General features: G+C 41.1%; 1 protein-coding gene across 1 annotated transcript; it reads right to left on the bottom strand.

Moving 5' to 3' along the window:
* Positions 1-1,718: 1,718 nt before the first annotated feature.
* On the bottom strand, positions 1,719-17,880 carry LOC130927675 (NACHT, LRR and PYD domains-containing protein 12-like). The gene is made up of 12 exons (XM_057853632.1): positions 17,804-17,880; positions 14,521-14,820; positions 11,131-12,964; positions 7,946-8,119; positions 6,052-6,225; positions 5,539-5,712; positions 4,830-5,003; positions 4,385-4,489; positions 3,808-3,981; positions 3,298-3,471; positions 2,038-2,211; positions 1,719-1,964 (listed from the first exon to the last, which is right to left on the bottom strand). Exons 2-12 carry the CDS (start codon positions 14,774-14,776, stop codon positions 1,934-1,936), a joined length of 3,444 nt encoding a protein of 1,147 aa, XP_057709615.1. The 5' UTR covers positions 14,777-14,820; positions 17,804-17,880; the 3' UTR covers positions 1,719-1,933.
* Positions 17,881-20,284: the final 2,404 nt, after the last annotated feature.

The raw sequence follows: 20,284 nt of genomic DNA, 5'->3' as shown, positions 1-20,284 counted from the left end.
CTTCAATAAAGAATATAAGTGTTCCAAAATGTTTTTTTGAATGAATAAGTGCCATCAACAATTTCATTGCTAAATTAGAAAAAAAAAAAAGGGGGAGGATTATTAGATTAGTCAACTAATTGGGAGAAAATTAGTCGTTTGGGACAGACCTAGTTGTACGGTGTACTGGAACATATTTCCTCCACACCCTTCTCACCTTTTTTACCCCTGACCCATGCCTGTATATTAAAGTGATCCATTTTGCTGATATTTCAAATGAATTAGTTTTTTTTGTTAAAAAATATTAAACCTTTCATGCATGAATTGTGATTCCCCCCCCTAAATTTAACTCATTGGCTACCACTGATGGCGCTGGAAGTCCAATCCATATTGACTGGGAGACACTGGAGAAAAAACTCCTACTCAGTTTGTGGTCAAAAAAATTCACTCCAATCCATTTTTTAGAAGCCATTGCCTTTTGTTCATTTACATTGATTTTAGCTGATCTGTCAAGCGGCACAGAATATTGTGTTTGATGGCTACACAAACCCAAAAAGAACAACAACTGGATTCCAATCTTGAATGATGAAAATCATTTTCCCCATCTTTTCCGTTCTTTAGTCATGAGCAGTTGAAAATCAGCATTTTTTTTTTTCCTATACATTTTTGAACGCGAACCTAAGTGTTCTATCAAACACATCTTTGGGAGTAAATGAATTTATTATTTTTGAGATCTGTTGTTGCGTTTTCTTATATGCAATTATTTTTGGATTTTCTTTTTTTTTTTTTTTTTTTTTGTTATTTGCATATATTTTTCTAATTAATTATTAACAATAATAATAAAGAAACCAACAGGTTGCTACCGTTTTTTCCACTCCAATAATGTCTCTGTGAACTCATTTGTTGCCATTGACGAACAAATATTTTGAAAATTTGAACAGATGATTTCTTTGTCAATGAGGCGGGTAGTGATGCATAATTTTTATTCCGTTACATCGACTTTTGGGGGGGAAAAATGTACTTTTAACAGTTTCACCACACCAAACATTTCCCTTAAATAGATGTGTGAAGAAAAAATGCTACTCATGCTACTTTAGCATCCACGAGTCGTTTGTTGCTTTTCTAATGTTGGGTAGAGAAGCCTAAAATTGTACCCAAGAAAAGAGTAGCTTTACTTCCAAATACATGACTCAAGTTAAAGTAAAAGTGGTCATCCAATAAATGCACTCACGTAGAACGTATTTGGTTCAAAGAATACTCAAATACTGCTTATCATTTCTTTTTAAAAATCATATAATCAGAGTCGTATTACTTGGCATTGAAATTCTTTTCATTATATTGGCGACTCGACCTCCTGACCTTCCTGCATTTCAAATAAGTCAACAAAATGAAATGTTTCCAGTGTATTGATTCAAGTTCTTTTTTCATTTTTAGATGATTTTTAAAAACTAGCAAGTTAGGATTTTAATGTTCTCATCCAAAACAACATTTTACACAAAGAAGTGAAAACAATCAAAATTAAAACATAGATTTCATAATGCGCAAAACTATTTCAAGTGTACGTATGACATTGTCTTTTAAATTTGTGAAAAACATAAGTTAACCCTTTAAAGGGTACATATTGAACTCATTGGCTGTCATTAAAGGTGCTCAAAGTCCAATCCTTTTGGACAGCCCCTCCCAGTACAAATGGATGAAAAACAAATGCTGGTGGGAACGTCATAGACCTTCCCCCTCCATGTCGCTGCAAAGAACCCGACGACTGCCTCCTCGAATTCTGTGTGCGAGGCCACTTAGCCCATAGGGTCGACACCCGGTCCTCTTCCAATCGTCGGAGAGTACATGAGACCGAACTAAATCCGTAGAAGACCAAATGGACTCAACTTTTTATAATAATAATCAACATTTGGAATGACTCATCCTTCTTGACGCCAAGGACCAAACGTTGTCGGAATTACGGAATCATTCCGTCAAACCATTCAAATCTGAAGAAAGACATAAACAATTGGTATTGAACATGAATTTACACTCTGATAAGTAACATTGCTGAGATCTTACTTGACAGTCTTCAGGCTATAGCTGGGATCCTCCTTGATGTCCAATAAGACCCTCTTTCCTTTTTCCTCTATTCGATTGTCCCTGAGATTCAACTCTTGAAGATGGGAGGGGTTTAACTTGAGAGCCTTGGCCAATGAAATGCATCCTTTATCTGCGATCCCGCACTCTGACAGCCTGCAACAAATGAGATGATTCCCTTTAGTCAAGAAGGGAACCTGCTTAAAGTGATGAAGGTTCTGCTGAAAGTAGGGGTGGACGATATCCATTTTTTGAAACCGATACCGATAACTTCCTGCTCCTCAAGGCCGATATCGATACGAAATCCGATAATATATTTATAATATTTCAATGTATGTACCTGAGTTTTTGAACGAATGTAGGTCAAAAATACTAGTGGTTGATTCTGCCTGATTTGCCTTTGACCGTACCAGAAACATGAACATTATTATATAGAACAAAAAAAGACAAGAACAGTTTTGACTTCAAATAAATTGTCCATATTAATGTTTTCAAATAAATCTGAGTCAATCACAATCAATCAGTCAATATCATTGACGATGTGTTCCCCTGAACAATAAACACAGATGCTTAACAAACATAAACCCAACAGGTATTCTGCTTTGTCAGCAGATAAAATATTTGGTGCAACAGGAGAGGAGACTTCTGTCATCTTGGTCCATGAAACAACTTTCTTAACCTGGCAATTACATATCAATAGCCAAAAGACCTCTTGAGAACTTGTAAACATAACACTGTAAAATGCAAACATTTGCTAATTGCCATAGTAAGGTTTATAACTCAGTGAAGGAAAAATACGGCCTCTAGAACAGTAATAAAACTTTGCATACTGACAAAACAGGAGTGGAAATGCACACATCCCAATCCGACACTGTGCCAAAAATATTATGAATAGGCCCGATAACATATATTGTTATCGGATTTATTGGGATGACGTCATAATTCCTATTATCGGACCGATCATTATCGTGCACCTCTAGCTGAAAGTAACATTGTGTCTGCCTTTTCCTTGACTGATACAGGGTTGATGCGGGTCATTAAAAAGCATGAAGTCATTAAATGGATTTTGTGAAAATTAAAAAGGATTCAACTAAATGTGTCAAAAGCATTTCAAATTATGTAAACTTGACAGGATTTTTTTTTTCTTAACATAATTGATTATAGTTATGCTAATCGTAACAGTGATTCTTTCGATTAGTCGACCGGATGCACGGAAGATGACGAACTGGAGGAGCTTCATACTTGAGGACCTTTAAGATGCAGTGTGGGCTGGCCAGTCCTTTCGAGAGGATCTCAAGCCCTTCATCCGACAGATTGTTGTCGCTCATGTCCAGCTCTTGAAGATGGGAGGGGGTTACCTTCAGTGCCTCAGCCAATGAAACACATCCTTGCTGTGTGATCTTGCACTCATCCAGCCTGCAACAAATGAGATAATTGCCTGAAGTCAAGAAGGGAACATTGGTTAATGACGGTTCTGCTGGAAGTAACATTGCGTCTTCCTTTTCCTTGACTAATGCGGGGTTGATGCGGGTCATTAAACAGCATTGAAAGTATGAATGGATTTTGTGAAAATTCAGGCTTTAAAATGCATTAAACTAAATGTTTGAGGCATTAAAAATAATGTCAACTTGACGGGAATTTATTTATTTTTATTATTACATATTTTAATAGAGTTGCGGCTAACAGCCGCAGTGATTCCTTTGATTAGTCGACTGGATCCAGGGAAGATTACGAATTGTGGGAGCTTCTTACTTGAGGATTTTTAAGATGCAGTGTGGGCTGGCCAGTCCTTTTGAGAGGATCTCAACCCCTTCATCCGACAGATCGTTCCTGGTCAGGTCCAGCTCTTGAAGATGGGAAGGGGTTACCTTGAGAGCCTCAGCCAATGAAACACATCCTTTACTGGTGATCCCGCAGTGTTCCAGACTGCAACAAATGAGATAATTGCATGAAGAAGGGAACCCGGTAAAAGTGGTGAATGTTTGCTAAAGGTAACATCGTGTCTGCCTTTTCCTTGACTAATACAGGGTTGATGTGGGTTATTAAAAAGCATCAAAACTCTTCAACTGTTTTTTTTTTTTTTTTGGTGAAAATTCAGGCCATAAAAAGCATTAAAAATGGTAAATGGTGTTATACTTGTATAGCGCTTTTCCACCTTTCAAGGTTCTCAAAGCGCTTTACACTACATCGCCATCCACCTACTGCTGATGCAGCACCAGGAGCAATGTGGGGTTCAGTATCTTGCTCTAGAGCTCCTTACTTGAGGACTTTTAAGATGCAGTTTGGGCTGGCCAGTCCTTTCGAGAGGATCTCAACCCCATCATTTGACACATGGTTCTCACTCAGGTCCAGCTCTTGAAGATGGGAGGGGTTTAACTTGAGTGTCTCAGCCAATGAAACACATCCTTTATGGGTGATCCCACAGTTGTGCAGCCTGTAACAAATTCGATGATTGCCTGAAGTCCAGAATGGAACATTGGTTAAAGTGATGCCGATTCTGCTGGAAGTAACATCGTGTCTTCCTTTTCCTTGACAAATGCAGGGTTGATGCGGGTTGTTAAAACGCATCAAAACTCATTAACAGTTTTTTGTGAAAATTCAGGCCTTAAAAAGCATGAAACTACATGTTTGAGGCATTTAAAATTATTTAAACTTGACGAGATTTTTTTTTTTTTAATTAAATAATTTACTAGAGTTGCTGCTAACAGCAGCAGTGACTCTTTTGATAAGTTGACTGGATCCACGGAAGATTACGAACTGGCAGAGCTTCTTACTTGAGGATTTTTAAGATGCAGTGTGGGCTGGCCAGTCCTTTCGAGAGGATCTCAACCCCTTCATCTGACAGATCGTTCCTGGTCAGGTCCAGCTCTTGAAGATGGGAGGGGTTTAACTTGAGTGCCTCAGCCAATGAAACACATCCTTTACTGGTGATTCTGCAGCGGAACAGCCTGTAACAAAAGTCCAGAATGGAAAATTGGTTAAAGTGATGACGGTTCTGCAGGAAGTAACATCGTGTCTTCCTTTTCCTTGACTAATGCAGGGTTGATGCGGGTTATTAAAAAGCATCAAAACTATTTAACTTTTTTTGTGAAAATTCAGGCCTTAAAAAGCATCAAAAATGGGAAATGGTGTTATACTTTTATAGTGCTTTTCGACCTTTCAAGGCTCTCAAAGCACTTTGCACTACATCGCCATCCACCTACTGGTGACGCAGCACCAGGAGTAATGTGGGGTTCAGTATCTTGCTCAAAGATACTTGGGTGAGTTCATCAGGGGAGAGAACTGAACCCACATCCTCTGGGTTGGGGGACAACTACTCTACTACTGAGCCACGCCACCCCCTAAAAGATTAAAGTTTAGGGAGACTTGACTGTTAACATTTTTTTTTACATAACTTACGAGAGTTGCTGCTAATGGCAGCAGTGATTCCTTTGAATAGTCAACGGGATCCATGCAAGATTATGAACTATTAGAGCTCCTTACTTGAGGACTTTTAAGATGCAGTGTGGGCTGGCCAGTCCTTTCGAGAGGATCTCAACCCCTTCATCCAAAAGATTGTTCCCGGTCAGGTCCAGCTCTTGAAGGTGGGAGGAGGTTAGCTTCAGTGCCTCAGCCAATGAAACACATCCTTTCTTCGTGATGCTGCACAATGACAGCCTGCAACATGAGATAATTGCATGAAGTCAAGAAGGGAACCTGCTTAAAATGATGAAGGTTCTGCTCAAAGTAACATTGTGTCTTCCTTTTCCTTGACTAGTACAGGTTTGATGAGGGTCATTAAAAAGCATCAAAACTCATTAACTTTTTGGGGGGTGAAAATTCAGGCCTTAAAAAGCATTAAACTACATGTTTGAGGCATTTAAAATTATGCAAACTTGACGAGATTTTTTTTTTTTTTATTACATAATTTATTAGAGTTGCTGCTAACAGCAGCAGTGATTCTTTTGATTAGTTGACCAGATTCATTGAAGATTACGAATTGAAGGACCTCCTTACTTGAGGACTTTTAAGATGCAGTTTGGGCTGGCCAGTCCTTTCGAGAGGATCTCAACCCCTTCATCGGACAGATTGTTCCACCTCAGGTCTAGCTCTAGAAGATGGGAGGGGGTTACCTTGAGAGCCTCAGCCAATGAAATACATCCTTTCTTTGTGATGCTGCACCTTGACAGCCTGCAACAAATGAGATAATTGCCTGAAGTCGAGAAGGGAACCTGCTTAAAGTGATGAAGGTTCTGCTGAAAGTAACATCGCTGTGCTGTCCTCACAACACGTGACATGTGTTGCTCTTCAGCCAGCGAACCAAAAAATGAAACTCTCCAGAGACAAGGCGTACTTTTCTTGGGTTTATGGAGGTCTCAAATTGTTTGTTGGTAACTAAAATACAAATGAATACATTCAAAATGTAAAACAGTAATATCTTCCTACGTGTGAGTAGCTTAGCAGAAACACAACAGAATGTCTTAGTGAAATCAATGGATAGTGAAAAAGTTCGCCTAAAATAAAAAATACATTTTTTTTTTCAAACTCAATATACAAACTAACTAAAACCTTACAAAGACGAAGGTTAGCCTAGGCTTAGCTGGCAGAGCAAGTTCGTCGATGTTACTTTTAAGCCTCACAGGCGCTGAGAAACGTGCTTGAAAAGAGGAAAAAAGGTTGGCGTCAAGGATCGCTAATTGGGACAGATGCTCTGGCCCTCGGCATGAATGCACGTTCGCTGGAAAAGAAGAGGTCTCACTCCCAACGCTTTCCAGATGAAACCTTTGGACAACAATTTTTATATTTTAACTAACTTATTAACTTATTAATTTTTTTATCATTTTAACACAAAGGCATGACAAACAGTAGTGGCTTGACAGTCGTGTCTGCCTTTTCCTTGACTAATGTAGGGTTAATCAGGTGATTAAAGAGCATTAAAAGTCATGAAATGGATTTTGTGCAAATTCAGGCCTTAAAAAGCTTTAAACTACATGATTGAAAAATTATGTGAACTTGACGGGAATTTTTTTTTTTTGGAATGAAAACGAGATAATTGCCTCAAGTCGGGAAAGGAACTTGGTTAAATTGATGAAGGTTCTACTCAAAATAAAATGATGTCTGCCTTAGGGCCAAAATATACCGGCCGCGTTGACTGCGCATGACGCAGTGTGTCAAAAATTGGCAAAATATACTGGCTGCCTACAGCTGCGGTCCGGCAACTCCGTCCCGTTGTGAGCTCTCGGGTAATCGTGCACGACAATGTGGCATTAAAAGCAACGACAAACACACAGAGTCTGTACTCATGAGAGAAGCAGAGATAGAGGTGGACTTGATTTGACTGAACAAATTTTTCCCGAATTTTTTTTTTGCTTTTACCATGAATTTGTGACACTATTTCTGTTTTAAATTTCATAACTTGCATAATAATTCAACGTCCATCTGCTGTGGACACCATGCAGCTTCCTTTTCATTGTTGTCTTAGAAAAATGATCTGCTGCATCATAAATCACATTGTGACTTTCCACCTCCATGATGAAGGGTTCTTCGTCCATGTTCGCAGGTGTTTTCACCGTGAATAATCAACTGGGCTTCTGACTCCGGGCCTTGCTCCGCCCATTTTGACGGATCTATCTCTGGCAAAAATAGAAAATAGCCTAAACCCATCCGGCGGGCTCCGGGACGCATGGTCCACAGACAGTCCGGAGCACTGACGCGGCCACTATACTTTGAACGATAGGATAGAATGGAAACTCATTGGCTCCAACGCTCGCCAGACCCGGACCAAAGACGCGTCCGGTATATTTTGGCCCTTATCCTTGGCTAGTAGCAACGGTGATTCATTCGATAAGTCAACCGTATCCGCGGAAGATTACGAACTGGAGGTAGATTTCTAAGTGGAAGAGCTCCTTACGTGAGGACTTCTAAGTTGCAGTGTGGGCTAGCCAGTCCTTTTGAGAGGATCTCGACTTCCTCGTCCGACACGTCGTAGTTGGAGCTCAGGTCCAGATGCCTCAGATTGGATGGAGAACTGAGAACGGAAGCCAGCAGGTGACAGCTGCCTTTGTCAAGCCAACATTTACTTAGACTGGAGAACACAGAAAGGAGGAAGTCGTGAGAGTGAGCCAAACCTAACTTCTGCTGACTATGGTATGGTGCTTTGAAAAAATATAATAGATTATATTTCAAGATACAAAACAAGACAACAAAAAATAAAGAGCAAATGACAAAATCCAAAGACATTATGCAATTTATTTTCCCGTGATAGTATCACCAACATTACTTGTGCTGGATAGACGCAGTGTTTGTTTTGGATGTCGTCAAGAAGGACGTTCATCTCGTACAACCACGCTGGGTGAATCGTTACCTTTTTTTTTTTCAAGATTATAGATTGGATTGAACCCAAATTTTGACCCATTTGAGATTTTTCAAGATTTTGGATCTCCCACTGTTTCAGGATGAACTTTAGGTAAACCTGTTACTCTAACCCAGCTTTTTGTTTGCAATTTCTTACCGTCTTTACTTATGTCAATGACTTAGTTGGAGCATTACACGCATTGAAATTAGGGTTAGGCAACAATTAAATGTGTACCCCTCAAGTAATAGCATGAAGTCTTTGCAATGAATCACACTGTCATCATCACTTCAAAAGTAGCAATAGACGTGGTTATATAGTTATCCTTCCACTCCTCCAAACAGCCACGAGTCAACTTCGCCATCAGTGCCAACCTTTTCTGGTTTCTTAACTTACTCACTCCCGGACATTTTTCAGAAACCATTGCTTTTTCTTCAGTTACAATATTTTGGCTGATCTGTCAAGCACTACAGAATATTGTGTTTCATGGCGACACAAACTTGAAAAAGAACAAGAATATTCCAATCTTTCATCAGGAAAAGAAGTTTTTCTACACTTTTCCATTCTTCAGTTATGAGCAGTTAAAAATCCTCAATTCTTGTTTCTATACGTTTTTGGTAGTAAACTTAAAGTGTATGTCAACACCTGGGGAAATGCTAATATTCCATCATTTATCCATAAACGAATGCCTTTTGGATTCATATCATGTCACTTCGTGTAATTACACACATCGCAACACCAAGAAAATGAGAGAAATTTGGGTCAATTTCAAGCTAAAAAGACCCGCCCCCGAGATCCCGGAAATCTGGCAGATTGTGTGCGTGACATCAAAACAAGGAAACAACCGGCTCAGTGCTTTAGTACTGAATGGCGGCGATGATGGCCGACAATTACGTTTCTAGTTGCACCGACGAATCCGACGTAACGAACATTCTTCTAATGGTGACGAGGAGAGTTATGAACCTTTCTTTGGTGTTTTGGGTTTTCAATTTGAGCCCAAACGAAAGCCAATGCAGCCTAATGAAAGGATCATTGAGGGGAGCAATCACACTGATGAAACCCCGACAACAGTTCGTGTGGGAAACATCAAATGGTATTTTTTGCATTTCTTTTTGTGAAGCTGATACACCGTGACCGCAAAATAAAGTAATGTCTAGAATAATTATCATTTAATATGCTATCATCGGTTTCGCTCTGCCAACCGACACAAATATGAATGGGATTAGAGCAGGGGTCCCCAACCTTTTTTGCACCACGGACCGGTGTGATTTGGGTCTTTTTTTTACGGACCGGTGTCCCTCTTTTATATTCAGTTTGACTCTCAATGTTATGGTGCTAAAAAACTATTTACATCACAAACATACATGTGCAACACGGAAATGGCATAAATTAACGCTTAACGACACGGCAAAGTCGTTAAGTGAGAGGGCTACGTGCAGTTGTTGTGTGCGCCAAACATGGCAAACGTAAGTTAATATTCCTTTCTTTAAAGAAAGTTTGTAGTGTATACTTAGGAATCGCTGCATTCGCGGTCCTTTTTAACATTACGCGCATGCCAACTCTGTCAGAACACCGGCAATGTGCGGCAGAAAAATACAGCAAATATAAAACAGCATTTGTTTTTAGCCCCGTCGTATTAAGTGCAGGGAAAAAATACAACTCACCCACTGAATCAGTGGGAGGGCTAAGTTTGTTTCGTTGAGACGAGATGGGAGAGTGAGAGACGCTAGCATCAAGCTAGCGATGTTGGAAATTGTAGCAGTTTTCAGCGCGCTCCAAGCGATGTCGGGATATTCCGAAATGACTTTAATCCAGAACTTCGGTAGAGTTGTTGTCTCAAATGTACGTTTAAGTCGCCGTGATTTGCGATCTCTACAAGCTGATATTCCTGTTCCACAGACATGCTCGAATCACTCGATTTATTCACATACGGGTCACGAATTCACTCCTTCGCAGTTCGTGGGTCTTTAGTGATTGGGAAGTAGCATACATCTTCTGGCTCGTCAGGTTCCCGTTTCCCTGTAAAATTGCAAAATTAGCCCTCTTAGCACTGACGAACTTTACTCATTTTCTGCGTAGTCTAGCTCTTTTTCTCTCGTTCGGGAACTCATGGGTACTACATTGTGACAAATGGCTATTCGTAAACCACATAGCATGACAGGTTTGAACCATTTTAGCGATTTTTTTGATAAAACACGAACGCAACTCTCTCGTCGATAAACAACGATGGCACCTGCCTCGATCTTTTGTTTCCTTGTTATGACGTCTCCGCCCCATTCGGCTGTTTCCGGAACACTTTCGGAAATGTTAGTCATTTTCGATCTATTTTCGATAATTGCTCATTAATGTGATTGATTTTTTTGTCAACTTTATCAATATTTGTTATCTTGGCACACAACGGTTCTATTGATGTCTCACACCCCCTTTGCGTTTTCATACCCTTTAAGTGTTCCAAAAAACCTATGAACACATCTTTGGGAGTGAATGAGTTAACTTTTTTTGTTTTCAGATTCGTTGTCACGTTTTCGTATAAGCAATTCTTTTTTAATTTGATTTTTTTTTGTGTGTGTATATGTGAGTTCCATTATTGTTATTATTATTTTTTTAGTTAATCTGTTTTGTGATTTTTTTAATGTTTAGTCATTTTTAGTTGTTTTGTTTGCGTTTTGTGCACTTGTTCTTGGATTTGCCATTGTGCTTTTGGAATTTTCGGACTCCACTTTATTTCACTTTGGAGCACATACTCTGATGTTTGAGAAGCCTTGACCACCAACAGCAGCTTTTTGAGCCCCAAACGCGATCGGGAGTAGCTGGCAAGATTAAAGGACTTCATGGTTTCATCGTCTGTCAGTAAGAAAAAGGCCAGGGCCGACCACATGTCATTTGACATTTGACCCCAGGACAGACGTCTTGAAGCTAATTCCTGCTGGATCTGCTTCAGCAAGGAGTCGTCCTTCAGCTCATTTAGGCAGTAGAACAAGTTGACATTCTTTTCTGGAGTGTTCTGTTTGATCCTTTCCATGATCAACTCGACTGTCTTTGACTTGCTTTGACCGCAGGCCTGAGGAGCCTTCAGCAGTTCCTCCACTAGTTCCTGGTTGCATGGCAAGGAAAGGCCAAAGAGGAAGCGAAGGAACATGTCCAATTTTCCTTCACTCTCTGAAGCTTTCTGCAGAGCTGACTGGTGGACCTCAGTGATTGTGGTCTGCTTAAAAAGCTCAGCCACTTTTTTCAGTAACCAACCTGAATCATCCAGTACGTTCTTTTTGTCATGGAAGAGGCTCATCATGACGTACAGTGCGGCCAGATACTCCTGGATGGTTAGATGAACGAACTGAAACATCTTCTGTTTGTTTCTCTTGAGCGGAGGGACCTCCTTAAAGACCTCAGTGAATATTCCGGAGTGTTTTGCAGCTTGGCTGTAATCAAAACCGCTGTCCACCAGGTCTTTCTCGTAGAAGATCTGACAGTTCTTCATGGTGTGGTCAAAGGCCAGCTTTGCGAGTGCTTTCACGTCAAGGATGTACTTATTTGTATTTCTCTCCTTGGAGTTTTCCAGTAGGTGACCTATTAACGCTGAGTACATGTTAGTCAGCGTTGTGGGAAGCTCTCCCTTCTTCCCTTTGTCCAAATGATGCTGAAGAACTCTGGCGGTGAGCCAGCAGAAGATTGGAATGTGGCACATGATGAAGATATTTCGAGATTTCCGAATGTGATCAATGACGCGCTCCTCATTTGGGAACCTTTTCCTGAAGTATTCCAGCCTCCGGGAATCGCTGAATCCTCTCACCTCTGTTCTGCTGTCGATGAGGTCGGAGGGGATATCGCGGGCCGCCGCGGGCCGCGTGGTGATCCAAACCCTGGCGCACGGAAGCAGGTTCCCATTGATGAGATACGCCAGCAGTACCTCCAGCGGGTAGGCTTCCCTCACGTCCATGTCCACTTTCCCCGTATTCTTCAAGTCGATTTTGAAGTTGCACTCGTCCAGTCCGTCGAGGATAAACAAGATCTTGATCCTGCTGCTGTCGTAGTCCTGCTTGTCAGACATCTGCAGGTCGGCAAATATATTGTTCAGTATCTCCTTGCTCATGTGCCTGTTTCTGCAGATATAACATCGTATTAACTCGGCCAGCGTAAACCTTTTCCCTTTGTCCATGTTTAACTCGCGGAAGGTGAAAGGAAATATGAAGTCCACGTCCTGGTTGCTACTACCGCTGGCCCAGCCCGACACAAACTTTTGAATCAGGAAGGTTTTTCCTATTCCCGCAAAGCCGACGGTGAGCATCGTGCGTATCGGTCGCCGGTTCCCGTCAGGTCTTTTGAAGATGCCGCATGGCAGGATAGACTCCTTTGCCGCAGTGGCACTGGTCTCCATCTGAAGGACCTCGTGCCGCTCGTCGGGGATGACGTCGGCCCCGTAGGTGACGTCCAGCTCCGTGTAGACGTCCGCCAGAGGCTGCTGCTTCCAGCGCTCGGTGGTGCCCTCAGATGCAAAGCTGTATAAACCCTTCAAGTGTTCTTGAAGCTTCCCCTTCAATCGGTTAATCTGATTATCATCATGGACGGAGAAGACGGCACCTGCAAGAAAGCAGCAGTGACACATTATGGAAAAAATACAAACACCTTGCGACTAAGCACACAGCCATCGGGGACATGAATAGGTAAATGTCCCACCGTCACATCACAGACAGTTGCCACGTTTACATGGAGCCAAATATTCCAATTACAATCGGAAGATTTGTTCAAACCGAATAAATGTGTTCCATATAAACACCTAATTCGGAATGAACAGGCCCAAACCGAATGGAATTTCATTCCGATTCACAGGGGTGGAATATTCCTTTTCCCAAACCGATTAGAAGTAAAATTATATCATGTAAACAGGGAAGCGGAATGGTGGCTGGTTGCGTTCTTTCTGCGCATGCTCCGTATTGACGTGGTGACGTCACTTGGTGACGTAAGTAACGTCACTTGCAACATGGCTTCCAAGCACACGCACAGCGCACCCACACAACTTTTTAAATGAACAGCGTATCATTCTGAAGTTTTGTTTCCACTCGAAAAGTTAAAACAGCAGCCGATCTGACGATCGATCTCCATGTTTTGCAACGTGACGCTTTGTTTTGATTAATCTGCGCATGTCAGACGGCAGTTGTCAAACGTCCTTTCGGAATAAAGGCAGACACATGTAAACGCTGGATCGGAATAGATGAAGTGCCATGTAAACAGCTGATGTGAAATTTCCATCCGGAATGATTTGAATCGGTATGAATAAAAGTCAGCATGTAAACGTGGCTAATGACAGACAGTTTCTGTGATTGTGTAAATCAAGGCACTTCCTCTTCCTATCTGTTAAGGACAAAACAATTCCATTCCACACCTCAAAATTCATTGATAGGTTATGACGTTATATTTGACTTTTATGTGATATTCATGTGTGAATTTCAAAATAGTTTGAAAATGGCTATTCGTTAACAATAGAATATATATATTTTTTCACTCTTTAGATCGACCGTCTGCCAGAGCTCTCTCCCGTCCTTTGAGATGCGGACACTCCTTTCAGTGTAAAAACTCCGCGCCAATGATTAGTTGGAGGAGCGATTCAATTTTATGAAGTCCCACATGTAATTTATTTTTATCTTAAGTGAACTGTTTTGTATTCATATAAATTGCTGCCGTGTGCTGAAAACAAACAAACAAAAAAACAATTTACTGTTAACACTGATGAATGAAAATTTTTTTAGAACTAAGGATTTATTTTAAATTCTTAATCATTTCTGATGTTTCTCATGTGTGGCTCAAAATGACCTCATCTATTGCTCCGGGGATGCATTCCAAAGAAATAAATGAGATGAGGAAGAGCGATTGATGAGATCTCGATAAGAGCTCACCATTCTCAGATATGTCTAAGATGAAAAAGAGAAACAAAGTCTATCTATTGTTCCTAAAGGTCTCTTTGGAGCAACAGAGCAGCAACAAATGATCACAAAATGAGAAGCAATAGTTAGGTCTCAGGAGTTGAGATTGGGAAATGGATGAGCAACAAAATTTTTGCAACGGGTTAATTCATGGTTAACTTCCACACTTTTCAAATCACTTGCTTTCTACCGCGGGAAGCTATGTCGGGGACTAACCTTTTATGTTCAGCATGTTGCTGTGCAGCTTCTGGGCCAAATCTTTGTTCCAGATCTTCTCCAGAATCTTGACGGTTTCACCCAGAGTGTTGTCACCGTGCTTACTCAAGAGCTTTCCAGCAATGTACTCACGGCTGGTGTTTTCACGCTCGCTTTCAGGCAGGTCCGTGTGGAACCTGAAGGACGCGAAGTCCTCCTCCCCCAGCTCCATCAGCGTGTTCCACAGCAGCTCCCTAAGTCTGCTGTCCTGAGCCATCCTTCAGACTATACACGTGAAGGAGGTGACCGTCGAACAGGTATCTGCGGACGACAACTTTTATTGACCTATGGTAACTTGAGCTCATAAACCGTTTGAGTGAGGTGACGCAAAACACAGATGTCAGGTCAATCTTCATCTTTCCTCTTAGCACTGGTTGAATGTAACGAAGAAAAATCGTCTCTCATTACTGTACTTCAGTACTTTTTTGTCTATATTTGACTTGAGTACAAATATGAAGTGGTACTTTTTACTTTTACTGTAATACATTTTACATCACAAATATGTCCTTTTTACTCCACTACTTTTTCCAAATTGTCGCCTGTGTTACACGATACTTCTGATTGTTTTTTTTCTCATTGTGAATTGATGGTTTTCATGCCTTCAGCGCAATCGATAAGCCCTGTGCAACTATACCTTAACTGAGCACTAGCTGGAGCAACAGCGTTTCCAACAGCAGTTCTTTCTGCCAGCGTTCTAGAGCCATCGTTCCTCCTTGTTAACATGTGAGCGAGGTGACCGTCGATCGGGTATCTGTGAACGATAACCTTTCATGGCTTAGATTGACTTAGTAACTGTTGAAGCACTGGAAGTGGTCCTCCCCCAGCTCCATCAGCGTTTTCAACAGCAGCTCCTTACGCTCAGTGTCCAGGGGCATCCTTCCACCTTGTAAACGCGTGAGCGAGATGACCGTCGACCGAGTATCTACGGACGACACCTTATTGTAACTTGAGCTCGACTTGTTACTAGCCGCTGATGATGGATTAGTCTCGATCCTGGTTCTGTTGGACCTGAGTGCAGCCTTTGACACAATCGACCATAATATCTTATTGCAGAGACTAGAATGGGACATAGGCATTAGAGGAGCAGCCCTCTGCTGGTTTAAATCCTATTTATCTAATAGGTACCAGTTTGTCAATGTAAACCAGCAATCATCACCGAATTCCAGAGTCAGTTATGGTGTGCGGCAAGGGTCGGTCCTCGGGCCCATCTTGTTTACGCTGTATATGCTTCCTCTAGGCAATATCATCAGATAACATAGCATTAACTTTCATTGTTACGCTGATGAGACACAACTGTATTTATCAATTAAACCTGAGCAGATCAGGCAAGTGGATAAACTAAGCACCTGCGTCCGAGATACAAATACCTGGATGAGCACTAACTAACTTCTACTTAACCCTGAAAAGACAGAAGTCCTTATAATAGGCCCAAAAAGTGTGAGAGACTCTCTAACAGCCCAAATAGTCACCCTGGATAATGTAAGTGTAGCCTCCAGCACCACACCTCGGATTTCTATTTGACCCAGACTTGTCATTTAAAGCTCATATTACACAAACCTGCAGAACAGCCTTCTTTCACCCGCGCAACATAGCCTAAATTCGAAATATTTTGTCTAAAAACGATGCAGAAAAATTAATTCACGCGTTCGTTACATCTAGATTGGATTACTGTAACTCCCTACTTGCAGCTTGTCCTAAAAGTCCTCTAAAAGGTCTTCAGCTAGTCCAGAACGCAGCAGCAAGACTTTTAACAGGAACTAATAGAAGAGAACACATCACCCTTGTGCTCCAGGCCCTTCACTGGCTTCCAGTCGAGTTTAGAATTAAATTTAAAATCCTCCTTATTACATTAAAGACCATTAATGGTTTGGGGCCGTCTTATCTCACCGATGCTCTGGTTCCATAATGCCCCAACAGAACACTCCGCTCTCAGAATGCAGGTCTACTAGTAGTTCCCAGGGTTTCTAAAAGTACAGTAGGCGCTAGAGCCTTTAGCTACCAAGCTCCTGTCCTATGGAATCAGCTTCCAGCTAGTATTAAAGAAGCCAATACAGTCTGTACATTTAAGATTATACTAAAAACGTTCCTATTCGACAAAGCTTATGGTCAGGCTAGTTGAAATCGGACTAGACTCACCGTTCTGTTTAAGCTGCACGAGAAGCAATAATGCTGGAGAAGTACAGCCACTGAGTCCTATCTCCTTTTTCTCACTCTACCTACCACTTGTATTGTTCAGCCGCAGCCTTCTGATTATCCGGACCCCTGGCTGGCTGGATGGACGTCCTTGTTGCCCAACCCCAAGTCTCATCTGGCTAGATGGACCTCCTCTTGTTCCCTCACTCTATTGCATTTCTAGAAACTGTAACTCCGTCTGCTAATTCCCCTTAGCAGTCCTGGTGCATCTTGTCTATCCGTCCTGGGAGTGGATCTCTCCCGACTGTGGTTCTCCCTAAGGTTTCTCATTTTTTCCTCAGAGTTTTCGGAGTTTTTTCTTGCCAACATGGAGGGTCTAAGGATGAGGCATGCCCAGGACCTGGACGAGAACTTTATTTAATCTACATCTACTGCTTTTGACTGTGTATCATACTGCCACTGCAAAGCCCTTTGAGACAACCTTGTTGTCATATAGAGCTATACAATAAATAAATAAATAAACCATTTGAGTGACTCGACGCAAAGCATGGACGTCAGGTCAATCTTTTTCATTCATGTCGGGACTCCCTTGTTGCTTTGTTTGCTATATTGTTACACTAAATGACTTGATATTGAAAATACCTGACAATATACTGTAGTAGAAGACACAAAATACCAGATTGGGTTCAAATTTTCTTTTTCAAAGAGGCCACATTGCAAACAATAGAATAAAAGCTGGCAACAAGGAAATGCATTCCAAGCAACATTGAGGCAAGTTGACACTTCCACAAGAAGTTGTCGAACCTGTTTAAGCACCCATTTCTTTCTAAAAACAACTTAATTGTCAGTAAATGTGTGTCGAAAATTCCATATTACACAAAATATAATTGGGTATTTCAAGCTAAAAGACATTTTGGTGAACACAAAATGTACTGTGCGCTTAAATGGTATTTTTGTGTTTCCTGTTACGCACCTGATAGAATTGTTGCGCAATAAACGAAAGAGTCGGCTCACTGACAAAAGGAGCAAATTATAAACAAACTTTAAAGGGAAGGAACTTGCGACTCATTTTTTTGCTCATGAGTTTCATTCAGTATAAGAGAAAACTTACGCGGCCTTGTTCTCTTCTCAACTCCTCCCGTCCAAATGACTTGTTTTTCTGGTCCTCCTAGACAGGGCACACTGGGTGTGACCCAGTGACGTGCGGTGAGGTTCATGGTTGGTGAGGCACTGACTCCTTTAGTGTCAGATTTCGAAATACATAAACCAAAAAGGGTAGCTTATTCAATTGGCTACTGCTTATTTCATATCTCATCAGCATTCTTCACAAAACACGCACACACGGTACATATTACAGATACATAAAAGTAAGAAAATAACATGCATTTGCTCCACACCCTCCATGGGTTGGCCGCTGCAGTTCTATAATTCATGCAAACGTCCGTGAAGTTGGCCCCCCATCAGACGCAAATTTATATAAAAATTATGTCAATCGTTTGTGCTATGATTGTGCTCGTTTGTGCTACAAAAAGTTTCGTTTGTGCCATCATCGTTTTGCAGTTATTAAACATTGTTTTTTAGGTCATCCAGAGTTCACCCAGCCCCCCATCTGCGGCGGAATGGAACCCCGGTGGTGTCATTTGATTCTGCCTCGTTAGTGCTGGATTGTGCTGCAAAAAGTTTTGTTTGAACTGCTACGGTTTTCGAGATATTCATAAAAATGTCTCGTGATGACGTCACGCGCAGCCCCCCATCTGCGGCGGAATGGAACGGCGATGATGCCATTTTTTTCTTCGTCGTTAGTGCTGGTTTGTGCTGCAAAAAGTTCTGTTTGTGCCATCATTGTTTTGCAGTTATTAAACATTGTTTTTTAGGTCATCCAGAGTTCACCCAGCCCCCCATCTGCGGCGGAATGGAACGGCGATGATGCCATTTCTGTCTTCGTCATTAGTGCTGGATTGTGCTGTAAAAAGTTTTGTTTGAACTGCAGTTTTCGAGATATTCATATTATATGAATAGCAAGGTTATCCAGTCTCTTGATCTCCTCAAGTTCATGTCTTCGCTTCCACCCTGTACCTGTCACACCCGACAGGTACCAGGGGAAGATGGCAACAAACCAACCAGCCCCCCCTGGAATTCTCTCGGGGCAAAGCCAAAGCACTACAACTCTGGAACTACACGGTATTATCCTTCTATGGAGGAAGTAGAGCCTAGTTCGGGCCCAAAAAATCCAGCCCGACCCGACACGGCCCGCTGGTATTAAGGCCCGACCCGGCGCGAGCCCGATCAATTAACTAGATTTGCAGGCCCGAGCCCGAAAAACCCGATTTTTTAAATTTATATTTTTTTGTTGGAGTGACACGGGAAAAAAAACGCAGCAGCAATTTATTTTCATTTCTTCGAGTTGGCAGAAAAAACGCAAGTTTTCTTAATGTTTAAATAGTTTACATATTTTTACGATCATTATAAAAACATTACACAACGAAATAACGCAGGGAAAGTTTAATATTAAAAACAATATATGCAGTTTTGCAGACACACAGAGGAGAAGATTCAAAAGGATCACATTTGTCTTGCCTTTGTGTGCATAAATAAAAGTGTCTTTCGTAATGAATTCACAGTTGTCCAAAAAAATGCAAGTTTACTCAATATTTAAATAGTCTACATATTTTTATGAGAATTATAAAAACATTTACACAACGAAATAACGCTGGGAAAGTTTGTTAAATATATTTCTGACTGTGTAGGATATTGTTCTCATATGGACGCGCCTCTCTGACAAGGAGAGGGAACAGCAGGAAAAAAATAAATAAATAAAATTTTAAAAAAAAAACTACAAATGCTTTGAAATAACATTCTTTATTGTAATGACAACAATACCAAAAATTAATTATAAAAAAAATAAAAATGAAATAAAAGCTTTTAAACTGCGGGCCGGCCTTGACTGCAGTCTGCAATTTGCGGTCTCATGTCCTGCTCTTTATTCCTGTGAAATAAGGGAAATAATTAGACCGGCTCGGACTAAAAATGGCGATTTGAACAGCAGGATATTATGGCTTACTTACAGTGTTTATATTTTTTTGGTCGTCGTCGTGCAGGAATAAGATTGCGTCCACTGGCAGGTTTCAGTGACGTTCTCTGCTAATCTATTGTGCGGCCTGCAGCGCTGAAAACTGACGTCATCACTTTACATTATTATGAATATCTCGAAAACCATAGCAGTTCAAACAAAACTTTTTGCAGCACAATCCAGCACTAACGAGGCAGAATCAAATGACACCACCGGGGTTCCATTCCGCCGCAGATGGGGGGCTGGGTGAACTCTGGATGACCTAAAAAACAATGTTTAATAACTGCAAAACGATGATGGCACAAACAAAATTTTTTGCAGCACAAACGAGCACAATCATAGCACAAACGATTGACATAATTTTTATATAAATTTGCGTCTGATGGGGGGCCAACTTCACGGAGGTTTCATGCAACATAAAAGAGAGTAAAGAGTGGTGTACAAAACCACAGAATTCATGACATATTCTGACCTTCAATGAAATATTCAGTAGTTTTTAAAATGTTTAATTCTGAAACTTTA

Source organism: Corythoichthys intestinalis, chromosome 1 (genome assembly GCF_030265065.1).
Source record: "Corythoichthys intestinalis isolate RoL2023-P3 chromosome 1, ASM3026506v1, whole genome shotgun sequence".
In the NCBI taxonomy this organism is placed as follows: Eukaryota; Metazoa; Chordata; class Actinopteri; order Syngnathiformes; family Syngnathidae; genus Corythoichthys; species Corythoichthys intestinalis.
The sequence above is the reverse complement of the archived record's forward strand: the minus strand, read 5'-3'. Positions and strand labels throughout refer to the sequence as shown.